Here is a 19,182-nt window from a genome sequence, read left to right as displayed (position 1 = left end):
GCTCTCCCTCCCATTCTACTTTTAAATACTCTAGGAACAACAAGTAGGCCTGCAGTGTGAGAGCGAAGTGCTCTAATAGGGTGATATGGTACTACAAGGTCATTGAGATAAGATGGGGCCTGATTATTTAAGACCTTGTATGTGAGGAGCAGGATTTTGAAATCAATTCTGGATTTAACAGGAAGCCAATGAAGGGAAGCCAAAACAGGAGAAATCTGCTCTCTCTTTCTAGTCCCTGTCAGGACTCTTGCTGCAGCATTTTGGATTAACTGAAGGTGTCATGATTCAGCTGTGCGCAGGCAGGAGAAGGACCCAAATGCAGATTCACTGACATGGGGGATGAACTCAAAATGCCACAGCTTTATTGGCAGACATGGGGAGAGCATACAAAACTAGAAATAAACTAAACTGGGAAAAAGCTAAACTGATACTCAAGGAGACACACAGGGAAACACAGCAAAGAGGGACGCCACGACATGGACTAGAGGGAGACCGACATAAATACACAGAAGGTAATGAGGGACGTGGGAACACACAGGGAGCACAGCTGAAGACATTTACGCATAACGAGACAGGGAGGACACTGAACTGAAAATGCTGACCCAAGACACAGACCTTAAATGTAACACATAGAGGCAGCCTGGAGAGAGAGAGAGAACGTGAAGGAGCACATGACGGGATGAGGAAAACATGGAAAACAAGGAGTGGGAACAAGGCACAATAACTCACATCACAGTATATACACCATCACACGGAGGGAGACACCGAAGACAGCTACACAACTAAACACTCATGGAACTAAAGAGGAAATACAAGAAACTCAAGTAGGACACTAGACTCTGTAGAATAAACTAGGACAACAAAGAGACCTTTAAACATAAATCATAATACAAAATCACAGGGACACAAGGAACTCAAAACACTGGGTCGAGAGACCCAGGATCCTGACAGAAGGCCTTTCAGGGAGCTCCTAGGACTTCCTGATGATAGAGAATTAATGACTCCAGCATAGAAGTAACAAATGCATGAACTAGTTTTTCAGCATCACTCTGAGACAGGATATTTCTAATTTTAGAGATGTTGCACAAATGGAAGAAAGCAGTTCTACATATTTGTTCAATATGAGCATCAAAGGACATATCCTGGTCAAAAATGATTCCAAGGTTCCTCACAGTGTTACTGTAGGCAAAGGTAATGCCATCCAGAGTAAGAATCTGGTTAGAAACCATATTTAGTTTGTTTTAAAATCTCCACAACAGCAGTCATATTAGAAAAGGAAGACACTATCATTAAACTGTTTCTTCAAAGTTGGGAGCATGAAATTGTCCCAAAAGCCTTCTCACAAATAAATAACTCATAAATATTCAATTTAGATTAAATTGTATTTATATAGTGCCAAATCATACCAATAGTAACTTCAAGGGCCTTTATAATGTAAGGGAACAACTTGAAATCATCATATTACCCCCTATGAGCAAGCACTTTGGCAGGAATGGGGAAGAAATAAAAAAGATGAAAGGAGGAGAAACACTTGTGTCATGTCTGCATGACATTAAAGAATTAAATTATTTAAACAATGTGTTTCCAGCTCTTCCTCCTGTATCAGACATTCTCTCCATACCTGAGAGTGTCCAGTCTCCAGCCTGGATCCTTCAGTCCAGCCAACAGCAGCTTCAGTCCTGAGTCACCTGGATGATTGTAGCTCAGGTCCAGCTCTCTCAGATGGGAGGGGTTGGAGCTCAGAGCTGAGGCCAGAGAAGTACAGCCTTCCTCTGTGATCAGACAGCCTGACAGACTGCAGACAAAACCCCCGCCAAAGAAACAAAACAAAACAAAAAACAAAAAACATCTAGCTGTGAATACTGCACGTAACGATTGTTTTACTTGTTTTTCTTATTCTTAATTCATTATTAAAATTTTCATCATGTATTCATCCAGAAATAATCGATTTCACCAGGTGCACAGTTCTGCAGCACTTTACACATATGAACAGTTTTAACAGAGAAAAAAAAAATGTACAATATACCAACAGGAGTAAACGAAGTAAATACGTAATAAATACTGTAATGTATATACAGTTGGGTTATTGCACATAGAATTTTGTATTCCACAGTGGTGATTCATTGAGGGAAATGGGGAAAGATGTGTGTGTGTGTTTGGGGTGGGGGGGCTGTATTATCATTGTATGTGTGAGATAAGGGTCGTTATGGCCTTTGGGAAGAAACCGTTCTTGAGTCTGTGGGATTTTGTGCTGATGCACCTGTAGCGCTTCAATGAGGGAAGCAGGCTGAACGTGTTGAAACCAGGGTGGGAACTGTCTTTGATGATGGTTGCTGCTCTGCTGAGGCAGCAGGAGGAATAAATGTCCATCAGGGAGGGGAGAGGGCAGCCAATTATTTCTCTGCTGCCTTGACTATACACTGAAGCCTCACTAGATCTGCCTTAGTGCAGCTACTGTACCATACCATGATGCAGTATGTTAGGAGGCTCTCAATGGATGAGCGGTAGAGGGTCAGCAGCAGGTTGGTGTTCAGCTTGTACTTCCTGAGGACCCTCAGGAAGTGCAGCTGCTGTTGGGCCTTCTTGACGACCGCTGAGATGTTGTCTGTCCAGGAGATGTCAGTGGAGATGAGGACACCAAGGAACCGGAAGGTGTGGACCCTCTCCACACAATCCCCGTTGATGTAAAGGGTGCTAAGTCAATGCTGTGTTTCCTGAAGTCGACAATTACCTCTTTGGTTTTCTTAGTGTTCAGCACCAGGTTTTTTTTTCTAAACACCATGCTGCCGACTTCAGGACTTTCTCTCAGTAGGCTCCCTCATCTCCCTTTGAGATGAGACTGACTACCATAGTGTCATCAGTAAACTTGATGATGAGATTGTTGTTGTGGGTCAAACTGCAGTCGTGGGTGTACAGGAGGGAGAGAATGTTGTTCTTTGAATAGACCATGTTCAACACCTCCATTGTAGAAGCTGCTACACTGAGCTGCAGCCACAAGGTGGTGGTAACCCCCGAACCAAATGGTGGACTCCAGAGGTGAAAGGAGCCACCAAGCTGAAGAAGGAGTCCTATCAGGCTTGGTTAGCCTGTGGGACTTCGGAGGCAGCTGAGAGGTACCGACAGGCCAAGAGTAAAATGGCTTGGGTAGTGGCTGAAGCCAAAACTCGGGTGTGGGAGGAGTTCGGAGAGGCCATGGAAAAAGACTTTTGGACTGCCTCGAAGAGATTCTGGTAAACAGTCAGGCGACTCAGGCGGGGAAAGCAGTGCTCAACCGGCACTGTGTATAGTGCGGGTTGAGCGCTGCTGACTTCGACTGAGAAAATTGTTCGGACGATGGAAGGAATACTAAGGACCTCCTTAATCCTACTAGCACGTCTTCCGTGGAGGAAGACGATTCTCTGGACGAAGGGGATGACCTGCCAATCTCCAGGAGCGAGGTGACTGAGGCAGTTAATCAGAGCCCATGGGGTGGATCACATCCACCCTGAGTTCCTGAAGGCTCTTGATGTTGTAGGGATGTCCTGGTTGACACACCTATAAAATGTTGCATGGAGATCAAGGGCTGTCTGGATAATTGCTACAGGCCATTCAATTTTTTTTTTTAAATTTCAATTCGATTTTATTTATTAAATTCAATTAAATTAAATTTTATTTATATAGCACCAATTCTCAACAACAGTCACCTCAAGGTGTTTTATATTGTAGAGTGAATCCCATGTCCCATTTTTAAGTAAGATCATTGAAAAAGCAGTTTCTCAACAGCTCAATTACTTCTTAAAACAGAATAACTGCTATGATGCCTTCCAGTCAGGTTTTAAACAGAACCACAGCACTGAAACCACTCTGTGTTTAATGACATATGTCTGAATACAGACAGTGGAAAAATGTCAGTTTTAGTTTTACTGGATCTCAGTGCAGCATTTGATACAGTTGACCACAACATATTACTCAAACGACTGGAGAACTGGGCAGGTCTTTCAGGAACTGTACTAAACTGGTTCAAAACATACTAAGAAAACAGGAAATACTTTGTATCAATAGGTAACTTCACATCTGAGCAGACAAGTATCACATGTGGAGTTCCCCAATGTTCCATCTTGGGACCCCCTCTGTTTAACATTTACATGCTCCCACTGGCACAGATTATAAAGAACAACAAAATAAACTATCAAAGCTATGCAGATGACACACAAATATATATCACAATGTCACCAGGAGACCGAGGCCCTGTACAAACTCTTGGTAAATGCATTGAGGAAATTAATGACTGGTTGTGCCACAATTTTCTCCAGCTAAACAAAAACAAAACTGAGGTAATAGTCTTTGGCGCCAAAGAAAAATGATTACAGGTCACCAGAGAACTTCAATCTATACACCTAAAAACCACAAACCAGGCGAGAAATTTGGGTGTAGTGATGGATGCAGACCTAAACTTAGAAAAACACATTAAGACAATAACAAAATCAGCTTACTATCACCTCAAGAATATTTCAAGGATAAATGATCTGTCTCAACAGGACCTGGAAAAACTAGTCCATGCATTCATCTTTAGTAGGCTTGATTCCTGTAGCAGCATCTTTACAGGTCTACCTAAAAAATCAGTCAGACAACTACAGCTCATTCAGAACTCTGCTGCTCGAGTCCTCACTAAGACCAAAAAAGTGGACCACATCAGTCCAGCTCTGAGGTCTTTACACTGGCTGCCTGTCCGTCAGAGGATAGACTTTAAAGTTCTGATGCTGGTCTATAAAGCTCTGAATGGTTTAGGACCAAAATACATCAGTGACCTTCTGACCCAATATGAACCTTCCAGATCCCTCAGGTCATCTGGATTCATTTTTTTATCAGTTCCCAGAGTCAGAACCAGACACGGAGAAGCTGCATTCAGCTTTTATGCTCCATATATCTGGAACAAACTCCCAGAAAGCCTCAGATCAGCTGAAACACTCAGTTTATTTAAATCCAGGTTGAAGACTCACCTGTTTTCAGCTGCATTTGAATGAAACACCAAATCCACACTTTTAAGCTTAAATTTCAAAACTTAAATTTTAGCTACTGATTTTATCTATTGTTCTGATTTTATCTTCTGTTTTTTTTAATCAATTTTAAATCATGCTTTTTATTTGTTTTTGTTTTTTAATGTCTCTGTAAAGCACTTTGAATCACCTTGTTGTTGAATTGTGCAATATAAATAAACTTGCCTTGCCTTGCCTACAATAATAGATACAGAGAAAAACCCAACAATCATATGACCCCCTATGAGCAAGCACTTTGGCGACAGTGGGAAGGAAAAAACTCCCTTTTAACAGGAAGAAACCTCCGGCAGAACCAGGCTCAGGGAGGGGCGGGGCCATCTGCTGTGATTGGTTGGGTTGAGAGAAGGAAGACAGGATAAAGACATGCAGTGGATAAGAGACAGGTTAACCCTTTAGAGCCGATCGGAGCGGACACGCTCTGTTTTGCGTAACTATTTTTAAATCCCAGTAGCACTGCAACCACGTAAGCTAGCGCAAAATTTTTTTTTGCATATGAAACCGGAGGAGTTGTACTTACATCTTATGCCATCAGCTTGTCCTAGGTCACGGTTTCCTTCCACATAAAGCTTTGCAAAAACTGCATAAAAAGCGCTTGCAGGAACAAAAACATAATATTCCAGAAACACGCTTTGCCAATCCGATCAGCTGTTCATAACACTTCCTACGTTGGAATAGACGTCAGCACCCCCGTTCTCTGCGGCCTGCTGGAGCAGGGGGGGCTAGGAGGAGTTGGCCGTCCGGCTGCGGCCTGGGGTGTGGGGCCTCCCTGCTGCTGCGGAGTCGGGGCGGTCTGCCTCTCCCCACCGCAGGGAAAAGGGTAACACCACCTGGGTCTGGGTGCAGTTCCCCCCTCCAGGGGCAGGGGTACCTAGACCCGGTTTGTAGAGTACGCTTGGGGAGTGTGATTGCGTATCCACAGGTTTCTGTAAGAGCGTACGTAGGCTGCCATGACAGACCACTACTTCCGTTGTCCGGTTTTATACTTCCGGTTACTCAAAGCGAGACCCAGCGTTCAGTCGTTGCTAACAACAAAATCAGTTACTTTGTGCGGTAATAAGTGGCTTTACCTGTTCGAAGATGAGCTCGGGTTCAACGTGTGCTGTCATCGGCTGCCACAATAATTCAAGAAAACTGAAAAACGCATTAGAAACATTTTGCCTTGAGCATCAACAACTTAGAAAGGCCTGTCCGTGCCCACCGCCCTACGCACTGCACTCTATGCCGCGGAAGGAGGATCGGAAACTGGCGTGGCTGGCAGCTTTAAGACTCAAACACCCTCCAAAGAGAGTTTATGTTTGCTCCTTTCATTTTATCGATAAAAAGCCCACAGAGCTACACCCCGACCCGGAGCTTTATCTGGGCTATGACCGACCCCCACCGAAGAAAAGAAGAAGGCTCACTCGGACCACTTTGAGTGTGACAGCTTCCAGTAATACGAACAAAAACACAGAATCTGTACCCGGTAAGTGAAAGTGTAAATGTGGTTTGCCACAGTTTCGCATTTTAAACACGCAATTCTTTACTTTTACTAAATAATAGCCTATGGTGAATGGCGTTAGTATCAGCACTAGCTGGTTATTAGCAGCAAAGTCAAAATTTTAACGAAAGTTTATAATAATAATAATAATGCCAAAAGATTAGCTCCAAGGGCTGTAAAAGTCTTAGGTTTGTGTTTATAAAGAACATGTTTTTTCAAGTCGAGAAAACTCAAGTAAAAAAGTTAAAGGCAACCTTTGCAAAAATACCAACAGTTGTGACTTTTTTTAGAATGTAAAATAAAATCTAATCACATTAATTGAATAAAATTGTGACAAATTTTTAGGGGACTTAGGAACATTTTATGTTGACATTTATGATTTTGCATTTGTGTGAAAAAATGTAGAATGAGAAATTTAACTCAAATATAATAAGCTAAGTGACACTTTACAGTTTCTCTTATGCTAACAATTTGACTGTACATCTGATCATATTTTTGTCTTATTCAGACTCCACAGTGTTACGTTCAGTGGAATTAGACCAGGCCAGCATCTCCACACAACCCCCTGAGCCACATCTGCACTCAGTCCACACACAGTGGGAGGATCCTTCGCAACAAGACCATCAATACTGCAACAGGTCTCGCAGAAAAGATGTGCAGGATAAGATGACTCAGTGTGATGAAGTTGCATATTTCATTCTTCAAAATGATGCAGACGCTTTGCTGTACACTGGGATAGCCTTAGAAACATTTAACACACTTGTGTCGACACTGGAAGGATATGACAACAATGAATTTACCATGCCTGTCCGAGATCAAGTCCTCATGACACTTATGAAATTAAAGAGTAACCGTGTAATAGGTGACCTAAGCCGCCAGTTTCATATATCACAAAGCATGGCCAGCAAGATCATCTCACACTGGTTAGACAAGCTGGAGGAAGTTCTCCGACCATTAATTCCATGGCTGCCAAAAGAAACTATTCAAGCAACTATGCCTGAAGCCTTCAAGAAGAACTTTCCAAATAGTACATGCATTATAGACTGCAGTGAGACCCTTTTACAGAAACCCAGAAATCTGGGCTCAAGAGGGGAATCATACAGCCATTATTATTCACACAACACAGTCAAATATTTGGTTGCTGTTGCACCATGTGGACTAATCATGTTTGTGTCTGCGGCATATGGCGGCCGATGTAGTGACAAATTTATCACAATGGACTCTGGAATATTAACATACCTAAAACCTGGTGATGAAGTCATGGCAGATAGAGGTTTTACAATTAAAGACTTACTCTTTGAGAGAAAAGTTAGATTAGTAATACCCGCTTTCACAAAAAAACGTAGACCGCTAACTGAGGAACAGGTAACATACACACGTCGGATTGCAAATGTAAGAATCCATGTTGAAAGAGCAATCAGACGCTTGAAAGTCTACAAAATACTTTCACAAATTGTTCCTATAAGCATGGCTCCTAAAGTAGACAAGATACTGAGAATATGTGCTGCTCTAGTGAACTTAAGAGAGGATCTCATTCGTGATACACAATAATTGTGTATGTTATGAACAATTGTGGACTCGGGGATATTAAGATGGTTACTCAGGACATAAAGTTGCGTAGTGTAATGTAATTATTTTAAAATTTGATGTACATATATGTAGAGAGTAAATAATTCCAGGTCTCACTTTTTTATCTTGTGTTCTAGATGAAAGGTTATGTGATACAGTGTGTGTGTGCGTATGTATGTATGTATGTATGTATGTGTATATATAAAACAATTGCAATCAATCAATTGAACAATTATTACTTTTTTATTCAACCACAATGTGATAAATTTCTTAAATGAAAAAAAAATGTTTTTCTCAAATCTACAATAATTAGTTGTGCATTCTTGACATTTTTTTGTGTTGGAAGATTACAGAAATACAGAACTATTCACAACATTTAATGTTGTCAGTTTGTCATTCATTTCCCACCATATGTTACAACTACGTACATTTTAGTTGTATTGAAATATTTAACAGATTTCATATTGAATGTCTCCTTTCATTCACAAGACAGACACCAAACTCTGCAGACATGTTGGTGTCTGACTGTCCCATTTATAGTTGTAACATGTATTAAAGCTTGCCCATTATCTTCAAGTATCTCTCATTTAACTGAAACCGTCCTGCTGCATACTCCTCTACAAGTCGAGGTAAGAAATATGAGAAGTAAAACCCTCTCAAGCATTTTACTTGTTCCTTTACAAATGCTTCATCATATTGCACTGTAAATGAAACATGCTCAGTAGGTGTCCAGATCACAAGTGTGGCAGTCTTGAGCCCTGTGCAAAACATTGTAAGTTGCACTTGCATGTAATAGCCTCTGCTGCCAGTTTTCTGCAGCTGCAGTTCTCCATCTACCAGTTTGATATCGCTGCATTTCTGGGTAAGCTGCTCCGTGAGTGAAGGATAAGTCTGCACAGGACATTTTATTTCTAGAAGCACATCTGAGTCAATGACCCCGTCAGGACTCGCAGAGAGCCATGGCTCCTGGATGCTGATAACACTACCCATGTGAAGGATGTTCATACCCTGTTCTTTCAGCTGATGACAAGCTTTAACTTCATTTTCTTTACCATAGTTTGTTTCATAATTCCCACGAAAGGAAGGGTACATGTGCTCAGATAAAAATTTGTCATTTTTTGGGTGGCACGTACTGGAACTTTTTTAGCAGAGCTTGCTGTAAGTCTGATTTTCCTGCAGTTGTGCCACAAATCAGATGCACTTTGCTCTTTTGTTTCTTCTTGTAATTGTTCTGCTTGCTCTTCAGAAACTTGAATGTATGCCTGGTAGAATGCCCTGCATGGATTACAGCTTAGTTTGTAACTGTGTGCTTGGTGTGGCTGAAAAAATTGCTCATCAACTTTACTGTTGCGGTGAGGACCTGCAGATGGCGAGGCATTGTAACACTTTCCAATTAATGTGTTCTTGAGGAGGAAAAGTGGCTTCACTGGTGCTTTGCTAACACTGTCAATAAAGTCTTGATGTGTAAGGTGATATGGTGTGTTAGGGAGAGATTGTGTCACTGCAGTCCGGGAGTTCACATCGTACTGCTGCTCTGCCCTGTGATGTCTGAAGTTTATCTGGCTTAGACGTTTAGGTTCAAGGTTCTTTGCTGTCCCTGCATTCCACCTGCGCTGCTCGTCTGTACACGCAAGCCCTGTCTTTCCACTGATCGCAGCATTCTGCACCTGTAACAAACATTAATAGTTTTTTCTCACTGTCAATACTCAAGATTTAACATAACGAGGAAGTTTACACTAACAAAAGCAGTACACGGTTGGTGTCCTGCATGTTATAGATATGACCCTGGGTCAATACACCTGAATCATATCCAAAACAGATATAAACACTGGCAAAGTCACCCATATTATCCATTTCATATTAATAGTCAGTTACTTTTTGATGCAGAAATATACATCCACAGTCTAATTTTTTTCAAAGTAGTGTGTGTGTACAAATATACATATATATAAACAAACATGTATTATACTACTCTGTGTCACTTCTTATAACTATAGTTTTTCTTGTCTTGTAAATTTGACCTTAATGTGCAGTCTTTTATTTTTTTAATATTTTATCTTCATGTGATTGTACAGCATACAGCCCACACAAAGTTAACGAGTGGCTTTCACATGTAAACAGTGCTCCACGTAATACTTGGCTAGATGGCAGTAGCGTGACTCCTTAATCACAGCCTTTGACCAGTCCAGTGTTTCTGTTTCAGTGATTTAAACATTGTGATATCCAGATAAGTGATATACCTTCCACAGAATAGCAGCCGCATGGCTACATGATCTCCCTAATCCGGCGATACAGGAACAGCCGACTGTCTCCACTACTCCACTTTCTCTTAGCATTGCCCATGCTAAGTGTTTCGCTTGATTAATACTCTGGCTCGGCTCTACAGCTGCTTTAAGAAAAATAAAGTCGCCTTGTTTGTTGAGCAGTACTTTATCAATTTTGTTGCTGTGCAGGTAATTATACGCCTCGGTGCTCTTGTAATTACGTAATTCCTCGCCATCAACGCCTTCGGAAAATACAAGGTAATTAATAATGTCGATGTAGCTAACATCGGGCCATAGTTTCATGTCATCTACCCACTCCGTGAGAAGTGACGGGTGAGGCACTGCAACTGAACTGTCCTCGCTGCTTTTTAAAACATCTTTACTGTGTATCCACCTTCGATGTGTTGCCATTTACTCCAGGTAAAACAAACTGCAGTGAGAGAAATCTTTATCAACAGTGAAGGTGTAACCCCGCAACTGTCAACAACAGCGCAAGCGGAAGTAAAAAACCAGCTTCCGCTATGAATCGGGGTAATGGCGCGAAATCAGAAATACTGTGGATACAGCGTCTCTTTATATTTGTCTCCACGTCGGTTGAATGTGTAGTGCACATGAGAGCATGAGGGTGGGAATGGATGTTTGTGTCTGTGTGTGCCTGTATGTTTGTATCTATATGTCAGGTCGGGTATCAGACGCCACCTCTCTGGGGACATCTCGGGCCTTCCAAGGTATGGAGGCCTATCTCCACCCACCACCACTTCCCCTGCCGGTGGCGGACTCCCTCAGGTGTCGGAGCGTTGGTGGTTCTTTGTATCTGGGGGTGGGCGTCCGGGTACACACCGGCTCACTCCTTGGCGGCCGCTTATTGGGGCTCGCTCGGGCCATTTCGGAGGTGGGGTGCCCCCGGCCTCTCGGCCTGGGGCTCGGTCACTCAGGCACAGCTGGCTGCCGGCGGAGCCCACGGGCGCATCGCTGCAACTCCCCCTGGCTTCTGCTCCGCGGCTGCTGAATGAGCCCTCATCTGGGACTCTCCTTAGCTCTTACTGGGACAGTGGCGCAGCTGCCCCTCTGTGGGTCTTCCTTGGTCTCTTGTGTTCTGGGGGCCTCTGGATGTCTGGAGTTTTGATCTCCTCCATACCCGCTTGATACCATAAAGGACAGGGCTGTGGCTCCCCACACTCCCTAGCAGATCATTACATGGAGAAACCTTTGGAATGCAAGCATGCTGATCCACACAGGTATGCACACAGGTGTACGCATGGGTATTCACAGACGCGGACTAAAGCTTTCTTGGCTGCTGCCTCAAAGCACACTGTGCGCTGTCTATCTTGCGTGCTGAACAATATCGTCTATTATTTAGTAACTATTGATATCTATGACTAGCTAGTTTATTGTGATGGTGCTTTTTTTTTCTATTATTATGTTGCTCTTTGTTGTTTGCTGTCTCCTCTGTTTGTTTGTTTTGTTTTTTTTCTCCATACAGGTGACCCAGGAGTTTGTTTTTGTTGTTTGTTTGTTTTTTTCTCTCTTCCCCCCCTTCTCACCGTCTCTTCTCCCCTTTGGTTTTCTTTCTTTCTCTCCCCCTCTTTCTTTCATTCTTTCCCCCTGTCCTATTAAAAAAAAAAAAAAAAAGATGACAAAGGATGAACTGAAGCTCCGCCATCACGTGATGTCACATGCTGCTGTTTCTGATGTCACTTAGGGAAAAAAAAAAAAAAAAAAAAAAAAGGAATAGACGTCAGCGCGAACTTTTGCATTTCCGCCATTACCTGCCCGAAACCGGAAGTGACGTCATTTTCGCGGAAATGTAGTCTTTTTTACGATCAGGGCCTTAGGGCATATACTGGTCTTTTTAAAAGTTATCTTTGACTTTATGCCTTTCTGTGTCGTTTCTGGGATGCTTAGGACTTATATTGCACTGCTGGAAATAGTTTATTTTGATGCATATACTGCTTTTTTGCAAATTTGCAGTATAATATTTATTTTCGTTTTTCCTGCAGTGTATAAAAATTGGTGTATTTCAAAAATAAAACTATGAAGACACTCAAAATAAATTTCCTGTGGTGGGAAACTATTTTGTGCAACTTTTTTGTATTTACAGTTTTGAGGGATAAGCCTCTTAAATTTCTCTAACTACAAATATATGTTAAAAAAGCAAAAACGATTTTAAATTTTTTTGTAGTTTATTGCACTTTTTTGCAATTTATGTAATTACTATGCACTTAATGAATACATATTATTAGAATCTGGGCTATAATGGTTGTATTGATGTATAGCAACTTGAAATGCTCCCAAAAATGGCTCTACAGCATGTAAAAATATAATATAAGCTCTGGCGGACTTGGTTCTATGGTAGGTCTTAAAGGGTTAATAACAGAGAGGTCTATTAACACAGAGTGTGAAAGGTGACTGGAAAGGGAAAACTCAATGCATCATGGGAATCCCCGGCAGCCTACGTCTATTGCAGCATAACTAAGGGAGGATTCAGGGTCACCTGGTCCAGCCCTAACTATATGCTTTAGCAAAAAGGAAAGTTTTAAGCCTAATCTTAAAAGTAGAGATAGTGTCTGTCTCTCGAATCCAAACTGGAAGCTGGTTCCACAGAAGAGGGGCCTGAAAGCTGAAGGCTCTGCCTCCCATTCTACTTTTAAATACTCTAGGAACAACAAGTAGGCCTGCAGTGTGAGAGCGAAGTGCTCTAATAGGGTGATATGCTACTACAATGGTTCCCAAACTTTATTTGCTAGGCCCCCCTTTGTCTTACAAGAAAAATGTTCGCCACCCCCCCGCGCATGCACGCGCGCACGCACAAACACATCCTCCAACCACACACACACTTATTTTGCTCCATTGCAGTTTATTTCACACCACAAACATTTAGTAAACAATTAAGCAAATACAAGTAATATGCAATAAATGACAGGTAGTAATAAAATAAACTACTAACTCTTTTACACTACGTCCACACCTACACGGGTATTTTTGACAATGCAGCTGTTTCGTCTACACGTAAACAGCGTTTCGAATCACCTAAAACTGAGATTTTTTTTAAAGCTCCTTTTTTGCGTCTATGTATGGACGAGGAATATAGAGTTCATCATGCAACGTCAAAGGTATGTGCCTTTTTTCACGTCACGCTGTGCGCCACGTTATTGTTTACGTGAGATGAAATGCAGAATGGCAGATAGAGACAAAATACTGTTACTGTTAATCTGACTATCTGCAGGTTTTAAACGCTTACATATACACATGCAATTACTGTCCCTCCATTTAGAAAGGCAGAGGCGTCACGGTTATTATTGTATGATTATTTTACTATTTATTTATTATTTTACCTGTAGTTGTTTTTTTCCCTGTGTAATAATATTCAACTTTGCTATCAATACATTTTTCAAAAAATGCCTCTCTGTGCAAAATGGGTTCAAAAATATAAACAGCTGTGGGATACTGTTTGTCCGTGATTTGAACAAATCGTGGCAGGATCAGCCTGATATCAGAATCAGAATCAGGAGTAGTTAGTCATTTCAACAAGTGTTTGTGTACTAAAAATCAAGAATGTGGGATACTGTTTGTCCATGATTTAAACAGCCCAGCGCTGCTCCCGACACAGGGAAAACCAATTCTGCAGGGAGACCTACCTTGGCACTTGTGCACTTCACCATATTTTCTAGTCTTTGGCTTAGAATGAAGTTGGTTTGGAAACATATTCAGCTATGCTTCATCTCCTGCTTTGCGTTTCTGTGGCCGCCCTGTGCTATCAGTGTCCAAGTGTTTTGCCCCCCCCTCCCCTTTTCATATAGCGCCCCCCCTGCAATGGCTCTGCCCCCCCCCCCCCCCCCTAGGGGGCGGGCCCCACACTTTGGGAAGGTCTGTGCTACTATAAGGTCATTAAGATAAGATGGGGCCTGATTATTTAAGACCTTTTATATGAGGAGCAGGATTTTGAATTCTGGATTTAACAGGGTGCCAATGAAGGGAAGCCAATACAGGAGAAATATGCTCTCTCTTTCTAGTCCCTGTCAGGACTCTTGCTGTAGCATTTTGGATTAATTGAAAGTTTTTTAGGATTTTTTTTTTTAGGACATCCTGGTAATAATTAATTACAGTAGTCCAGTCTGGAAGTAATAAATGCATGAACTAGTTTTTCAGCATCACTCTGAGACAGGATATTTCTAATTTTAGAGATGTTGCACAAATGGAAGAAAGCAGTCTTACATATTTGTTTAATATGTGCATTGAAGGACATATCCTGGTCAAAATTGACTCCAAGGTTCCTCACAGCGTTACTGGAGGCCAAGGTAATGCCACCCAGAATAAGAATCTGTTTAGATACCATATTTCTAAGATTTTCAGGGCCGTGTAAAATAACCTGAGTTTTATCTGAATTAAGAAGCAGAAAGTTAGCAGCCATCCAGGTCTTTATGTCTTTAAGACATTCCTGCAGTTTAACTAATTGGTGTGTGTTATCTGGCTTCATGGACAGACATAGCAGTGAAAGTGTATACTCTTATAATGATATTGCCTAGGGCAGGGTTCGGCAACCTGCGACTCCAGAGCCGCATGCGGCTCTTTAGTCCTTATTCTGCGGCTCCGCGTGGTTTGGGAAAATAAATTACAAGTATTTACCTGAAGTGTATTTTTTTGTATTAGTTCTTTTTAAACTTGTAGTTCTAAATTGAAAGATTACTGTGATATTGAAATATAAAAATAAAATTATATTTCATTATTTTTCGTCGCTCAAAATAAGCGTCACACTCGCGGAAGCTGGTATACTCGCCGAAACGCCGTGCATTTATCGAGACTTTCAACCCCAGGTAGGCCAATTATGGATCTTCGGATCCACATTATGTCAGCAGCTCCACCGCAAACTATGTTAAAAAAAAAACACCGCTCCCGCCTCACAGATGACAGCTTACACTCCTGCGTAAAGATGAAAGTGACTTCACTGTGCGCAGAGGTTCAGGAGCAGAAGTTCCATTGTAAACATATCACGACAGACCTGACGATGTTTTCATGAGCATGCTTTTCGGCACCTCTTTATTGAGCACTTTTCACACACGGTTGCTGTACGCATACAGTTGGCTGTAGCTTTTCAGCTCACAGCCCGACAACGCAATAGCAAAGCGAGCACAGACTTTAAGGCGGCGAGGCGTGATTGCGGGTGCAGCTCAGGTGCGTACGCCTCCCATGCAGCGGTACTGCAGACCACGCCCCGCCACACACATTTACCATGTAAAATACATATGAGTAAATAAATAAATATTTATGAAGAATTTTGCAAATATTTATTTTTCATTTTTTTAAGTAGCATAGTGCTTTTTTCCAATTATTTTTTAAAATTCAGGTCAAGGCTCTGCTATGCTCCAAAAGCCCAAAGGTGATATAAGGGGAGCAGTACACAACAGTTTTTCTTTGCTACATGGATCATTTTAGTTCAGCTGGGTGTCTCTCCTTTTTGTTACATTTCTTTAAGAGAGTTCAAAATGTGTTAATTACATAAATAAAATGTAATTTTCTCTGTAGCACTTCATGGATTTCATAAGCAACACACTTTAGTTGTTCACACAAAGCATAAGGTAAAAAAAACAATATATACAGTGTTATCTTCATTTTAGATGTCACAAAGTATTTGCGGCTTGCAGTGTTTTCTTTTGCGTGGAAACTGGGTCCAAATGGCTCTTTGGGTGTTAAAGGTTGCTGACCCCTGGCCTAGGGGAAGCATGTATATTGTAAACAGAATTGGTCCTAGCACTGAACCCTGTGGAACTCCATAATTAACCTCAGTGTGTGAAGAGGACTCTCCATTTACATGCACAAATTAGAGTCTATTAGATAGATATGATACAAACCACTGCAGCGCAGTACCTGTAATACCTACAGCATGTTCTAATCGCTCTAATAGGATATTATGGACAACAGTATCGAATGCTGCACTAAGGTCTAGCAGGACAAGCACAGAGATGAGTCCACTGTCAGATGCCATAAGAAGATCATTTGTAACCTTCACTAAAGCTGTTTCTGTGCTGTGCTGAGCTCTGAGACCTGACTGAAACTCTTCAAATAAGCCATTCCTCTGCAGATGATCTGTTAGCTGTTTGACAACTACTCTTTCAAGGATTTTTGATATGAAAGGAAGGTTGGAGATTGGCCTATAATTAGCTAAGACTGCTGGGTCTAGAGATGCTTTTAGAGTAAAGGTTTAACTACAGCCACCTTGAAGGCCTGTGGTACATAGCCGATTATTAGAGATAGGTTGATCATATTTAAGATCGAAGAATTAATTAATGGCAGGGTCTAAAAGGGACATTGATGTTTGGAGGAAGTAATTATTGAAATTAACTCAGAAAGATCAATTGGAGAAAAAGAGTCTAAATGAATATCAATGGTACTAAAACTAGCTGTAGATAATATTACACCTGTGAGATGATTATGGATAATTTTCTCTTTAATGATTAAAATTTTATTTGTAAAGAAGTTCATGAAGTCATTACTTGTTAACATTAAAGGGATGGTTGGCTCAACAGTGCTCTGAATTTTGTCAGCCTGGCTACAGTGCTGAAGAGAAACCTGGGGTTGTTCTTATTTTCTTCAGTCAGTGATGAATAGTAAGATGTTCTGGCTTTGCGGAGGGCTTTCTTATAAAGCAACAAACTATTTCTCCAGGCTAAACTATCATCTTCTAAATTTGTGACACGCCATTTCCTCTCCAGCTTACGAGTTATCTGCTTTAGGCTACGTGTTTTAGAATTATACCACGGAGTCAGGTACTTCTGGTTTGAGGCCTTAGTTTTCACAGGAGCTACAGTATCCAGAGTCGTACGTAGTGAGGAGGTAAAATTATTAACAAGATAATCAACCTCTGTTGGAGTAGCGTTCAGATAGCTGCTCTGCTCTATGTTGTTACAGGGCATTGAAGATGATAACAGTGATAACAGAGGAAATCACACCAATAGTATCTTCAAGGGCCTTTATAGTGTAAGGGAACAACTTGAAATCATCAAGCCGAGTCTCCAATTCAGTAATCCTGACCTCCAGAGCTGCAAATATGCTACATTTGTTACAACTATCATTACTGTTAAAGGAGCCCGAGGTAAAGATCTGACACAATGAGCAGGAAAGCGCAGGAGGGACAGGTGAAGAGGTCATGCTCCTAGCGAGTCCGCTACGAGCTAAGCTAAGCTAGCAAAACAGTAAAGACACAGTGAGTAAATACTTTGTGCTTTTTGCGGATGATGTGGTTCTGTTGGCTTCATCGTGTGATGGCCTCGAGCTCGTATTGGAATGGTTCACAGCCGAGTGTGAAGCAGCGCGAATGAGGATCAGCACCTCCAAATCTGAGCCCGTGGTCCTCAACCTAAAAAGGATGGAGTTCCCACTCCAGGTCACGGACGAGTTCCTGCCCCAAGTGGAGGAGTTCAAGTATCACGGGGTCTTGTTCACGACTGACAGGAGAAGGGAGCCGGAGATCGGTAGGTGAATTGGTGTTGCGGCCGCAGTGATGCGAACCCTGTACCGATCTGTCGTGGTGAACAGGGAGCTTAGTGTAGAAGCCAAGCTCTCAATTTACCGGTCGATCTATGTCCCTACCCTCACCTATAGTCACGAGCTGTGGGTAGTGACCCAAAGAACGAGATTGCAGATACAAGCGGTGGAAATGGGCTTCCTCTGAAGGGTGGCTGGCCTCTCCTTTAGAGATAGGGTGAGAAGTTTGACCATTCGGGAGGGGCTCAGAGTAGAGCCGCTGCTCCTTCACATCGAAAGGAGCCAGTTGAGATGGTTCGGGCATCTGACAAGGATGCCGCCTGGGTGAGGTGTTCCGGGCATGTCCCACTGGGAGGAGGCCCCGGGGCAGACCCGGGACACACTGGACAGATTATATCTCTCAGCTGGCCTGGGAATACCTTGGTGTTCCCCCAGATAAGCTGGAGGAGGTGGCTGGGGAGAGGGAGGTCTGGCCTCTCAGCTTCATCGATCGATCGATAGATCGATAGATAGATCGATAGATCGATAGATCGATAGATAGATAGATTCATTCATTCATTCAGATATGGGATGTCTGATTTTTCTGCTCCCTTTATTTTTTGAGGAGTGTATAAACATACTTTTAAAAAGCCAGCTAATACAGAAAAGGAAACAAACGGGGCAGTTTTGTTCATGGAATTAAATAGTTTTGACTTACTGGAAAACATAAAAGTATAATTTAGATAAACCATGTAATGCACTTCCTTTTAGCCTTTGCTGTAATGTCATTGTGTACCTTCCTTTCATTTTTCTGGGTTAATTGCAAAACGTTTGGGTCTCTGGCATTATCCCTTGTTTGACTTCTTGTTTAGACTTGGTCTTCCCATTAAATAAGAAGGCTATTGTCTTCTGTCTGTCCTTTTCAGTGTCGCTGCCATAAGGTAAGAGCACTAACACATAGAGACAAAAAACCATTCATACTCACATTCACACCTGTGGGTTATTTAGAATGACCAATTAACCTAACCCCTATAACCTCACCTGAGAGTTTCCAGGGTACAGTTTGGACTCTTCAATCCAACAGACAACAGCTTTACTCCAGAGTCGTGCAGATCATTGTTACTCAGGTCTAGTTCCCCCAGAGTAAAAGACTTAGAGATGAGAACTGATTGCAGAGCTTCACAGCTTCTCTCTGATAGGTTACAGCCAGATAGTCTGAAAATCAGTTATATTTACGATTAAATAAAATTAGTTATTTTCAACTTACTATAAGTAAAACAAAAATTCCATGTCCATCTCATAAATAAGAATAGAACTTCTAATTCATTATCACACTTAATTCACAAATACTAAACCCTGATGCAGCCACTATTCA

General features: G+C 41.8%; 2 protein-coding genes and 1 pseudogene across 2 annotated transcripts in view; all 3 read right to left on the bottom strand.

The window, feature by feature from the left end:
• LOC146634559 (protein NLRC3-like) overlaps nt 1-19,182 on the bottom strand; it is a 188,647-nt gene that overhangs the window by 101,071 nt on the left and 68,394 nt on the right. The gene's annotated exons all lie outside the window — the stretch shown is intronic.
• LOC146634560 (protein NLRC3-like) overlaps nt 1-19,182 on the bottom strand; it is a 92,353-nt gene that overhangs the window by 4,809 nt on the left and 68,362 nt on the right. The window contains exons 7-8 of the mRNA XM_085377361.1: nt 18,849-19,022; nt 1,622-1,795 (exon numbers count right to left, since the gene is read on the bottom strand). Coding sequence (XP_085233487.1) covers nt 1,622-1,795; nt 18,849-19,022 — 348 coding nt within the window. The remainder of the gene's footprint in view (nt 1-1,621; nt 1,796-18,848; nt 19,023-19,182) is intronic.
• The window catches only part of LOC146634561 (NACHT, LRR and PYD domains-containing protein 12-like), a 133,801-nt pseudogene that overhangs the window by 52,517 nt on the left and 62,102 nt on the right, over nt 1-19,182 (bottom strand).

The sequence above is a fragment of the Diplotaxodon limnothrissa genome, linkage group LG3 (genome assembly GCF_057381915.1).
Source record: "Diplotaxodon limnothrissa isolate DT_005_m linkage group LG3, D_limnothrissa_male_GT1.1, whole genome shotgun sequence".
NCBI lineage: Eukaryota > Metazoa > Chordata > Actinopteri > Cichliformes > Cichlidae > Diplotaxodon > Diplotaxodon limnothrissa.
This window is presented reverse-complemented; position numbering and strand designations above follow the sequence as displayed.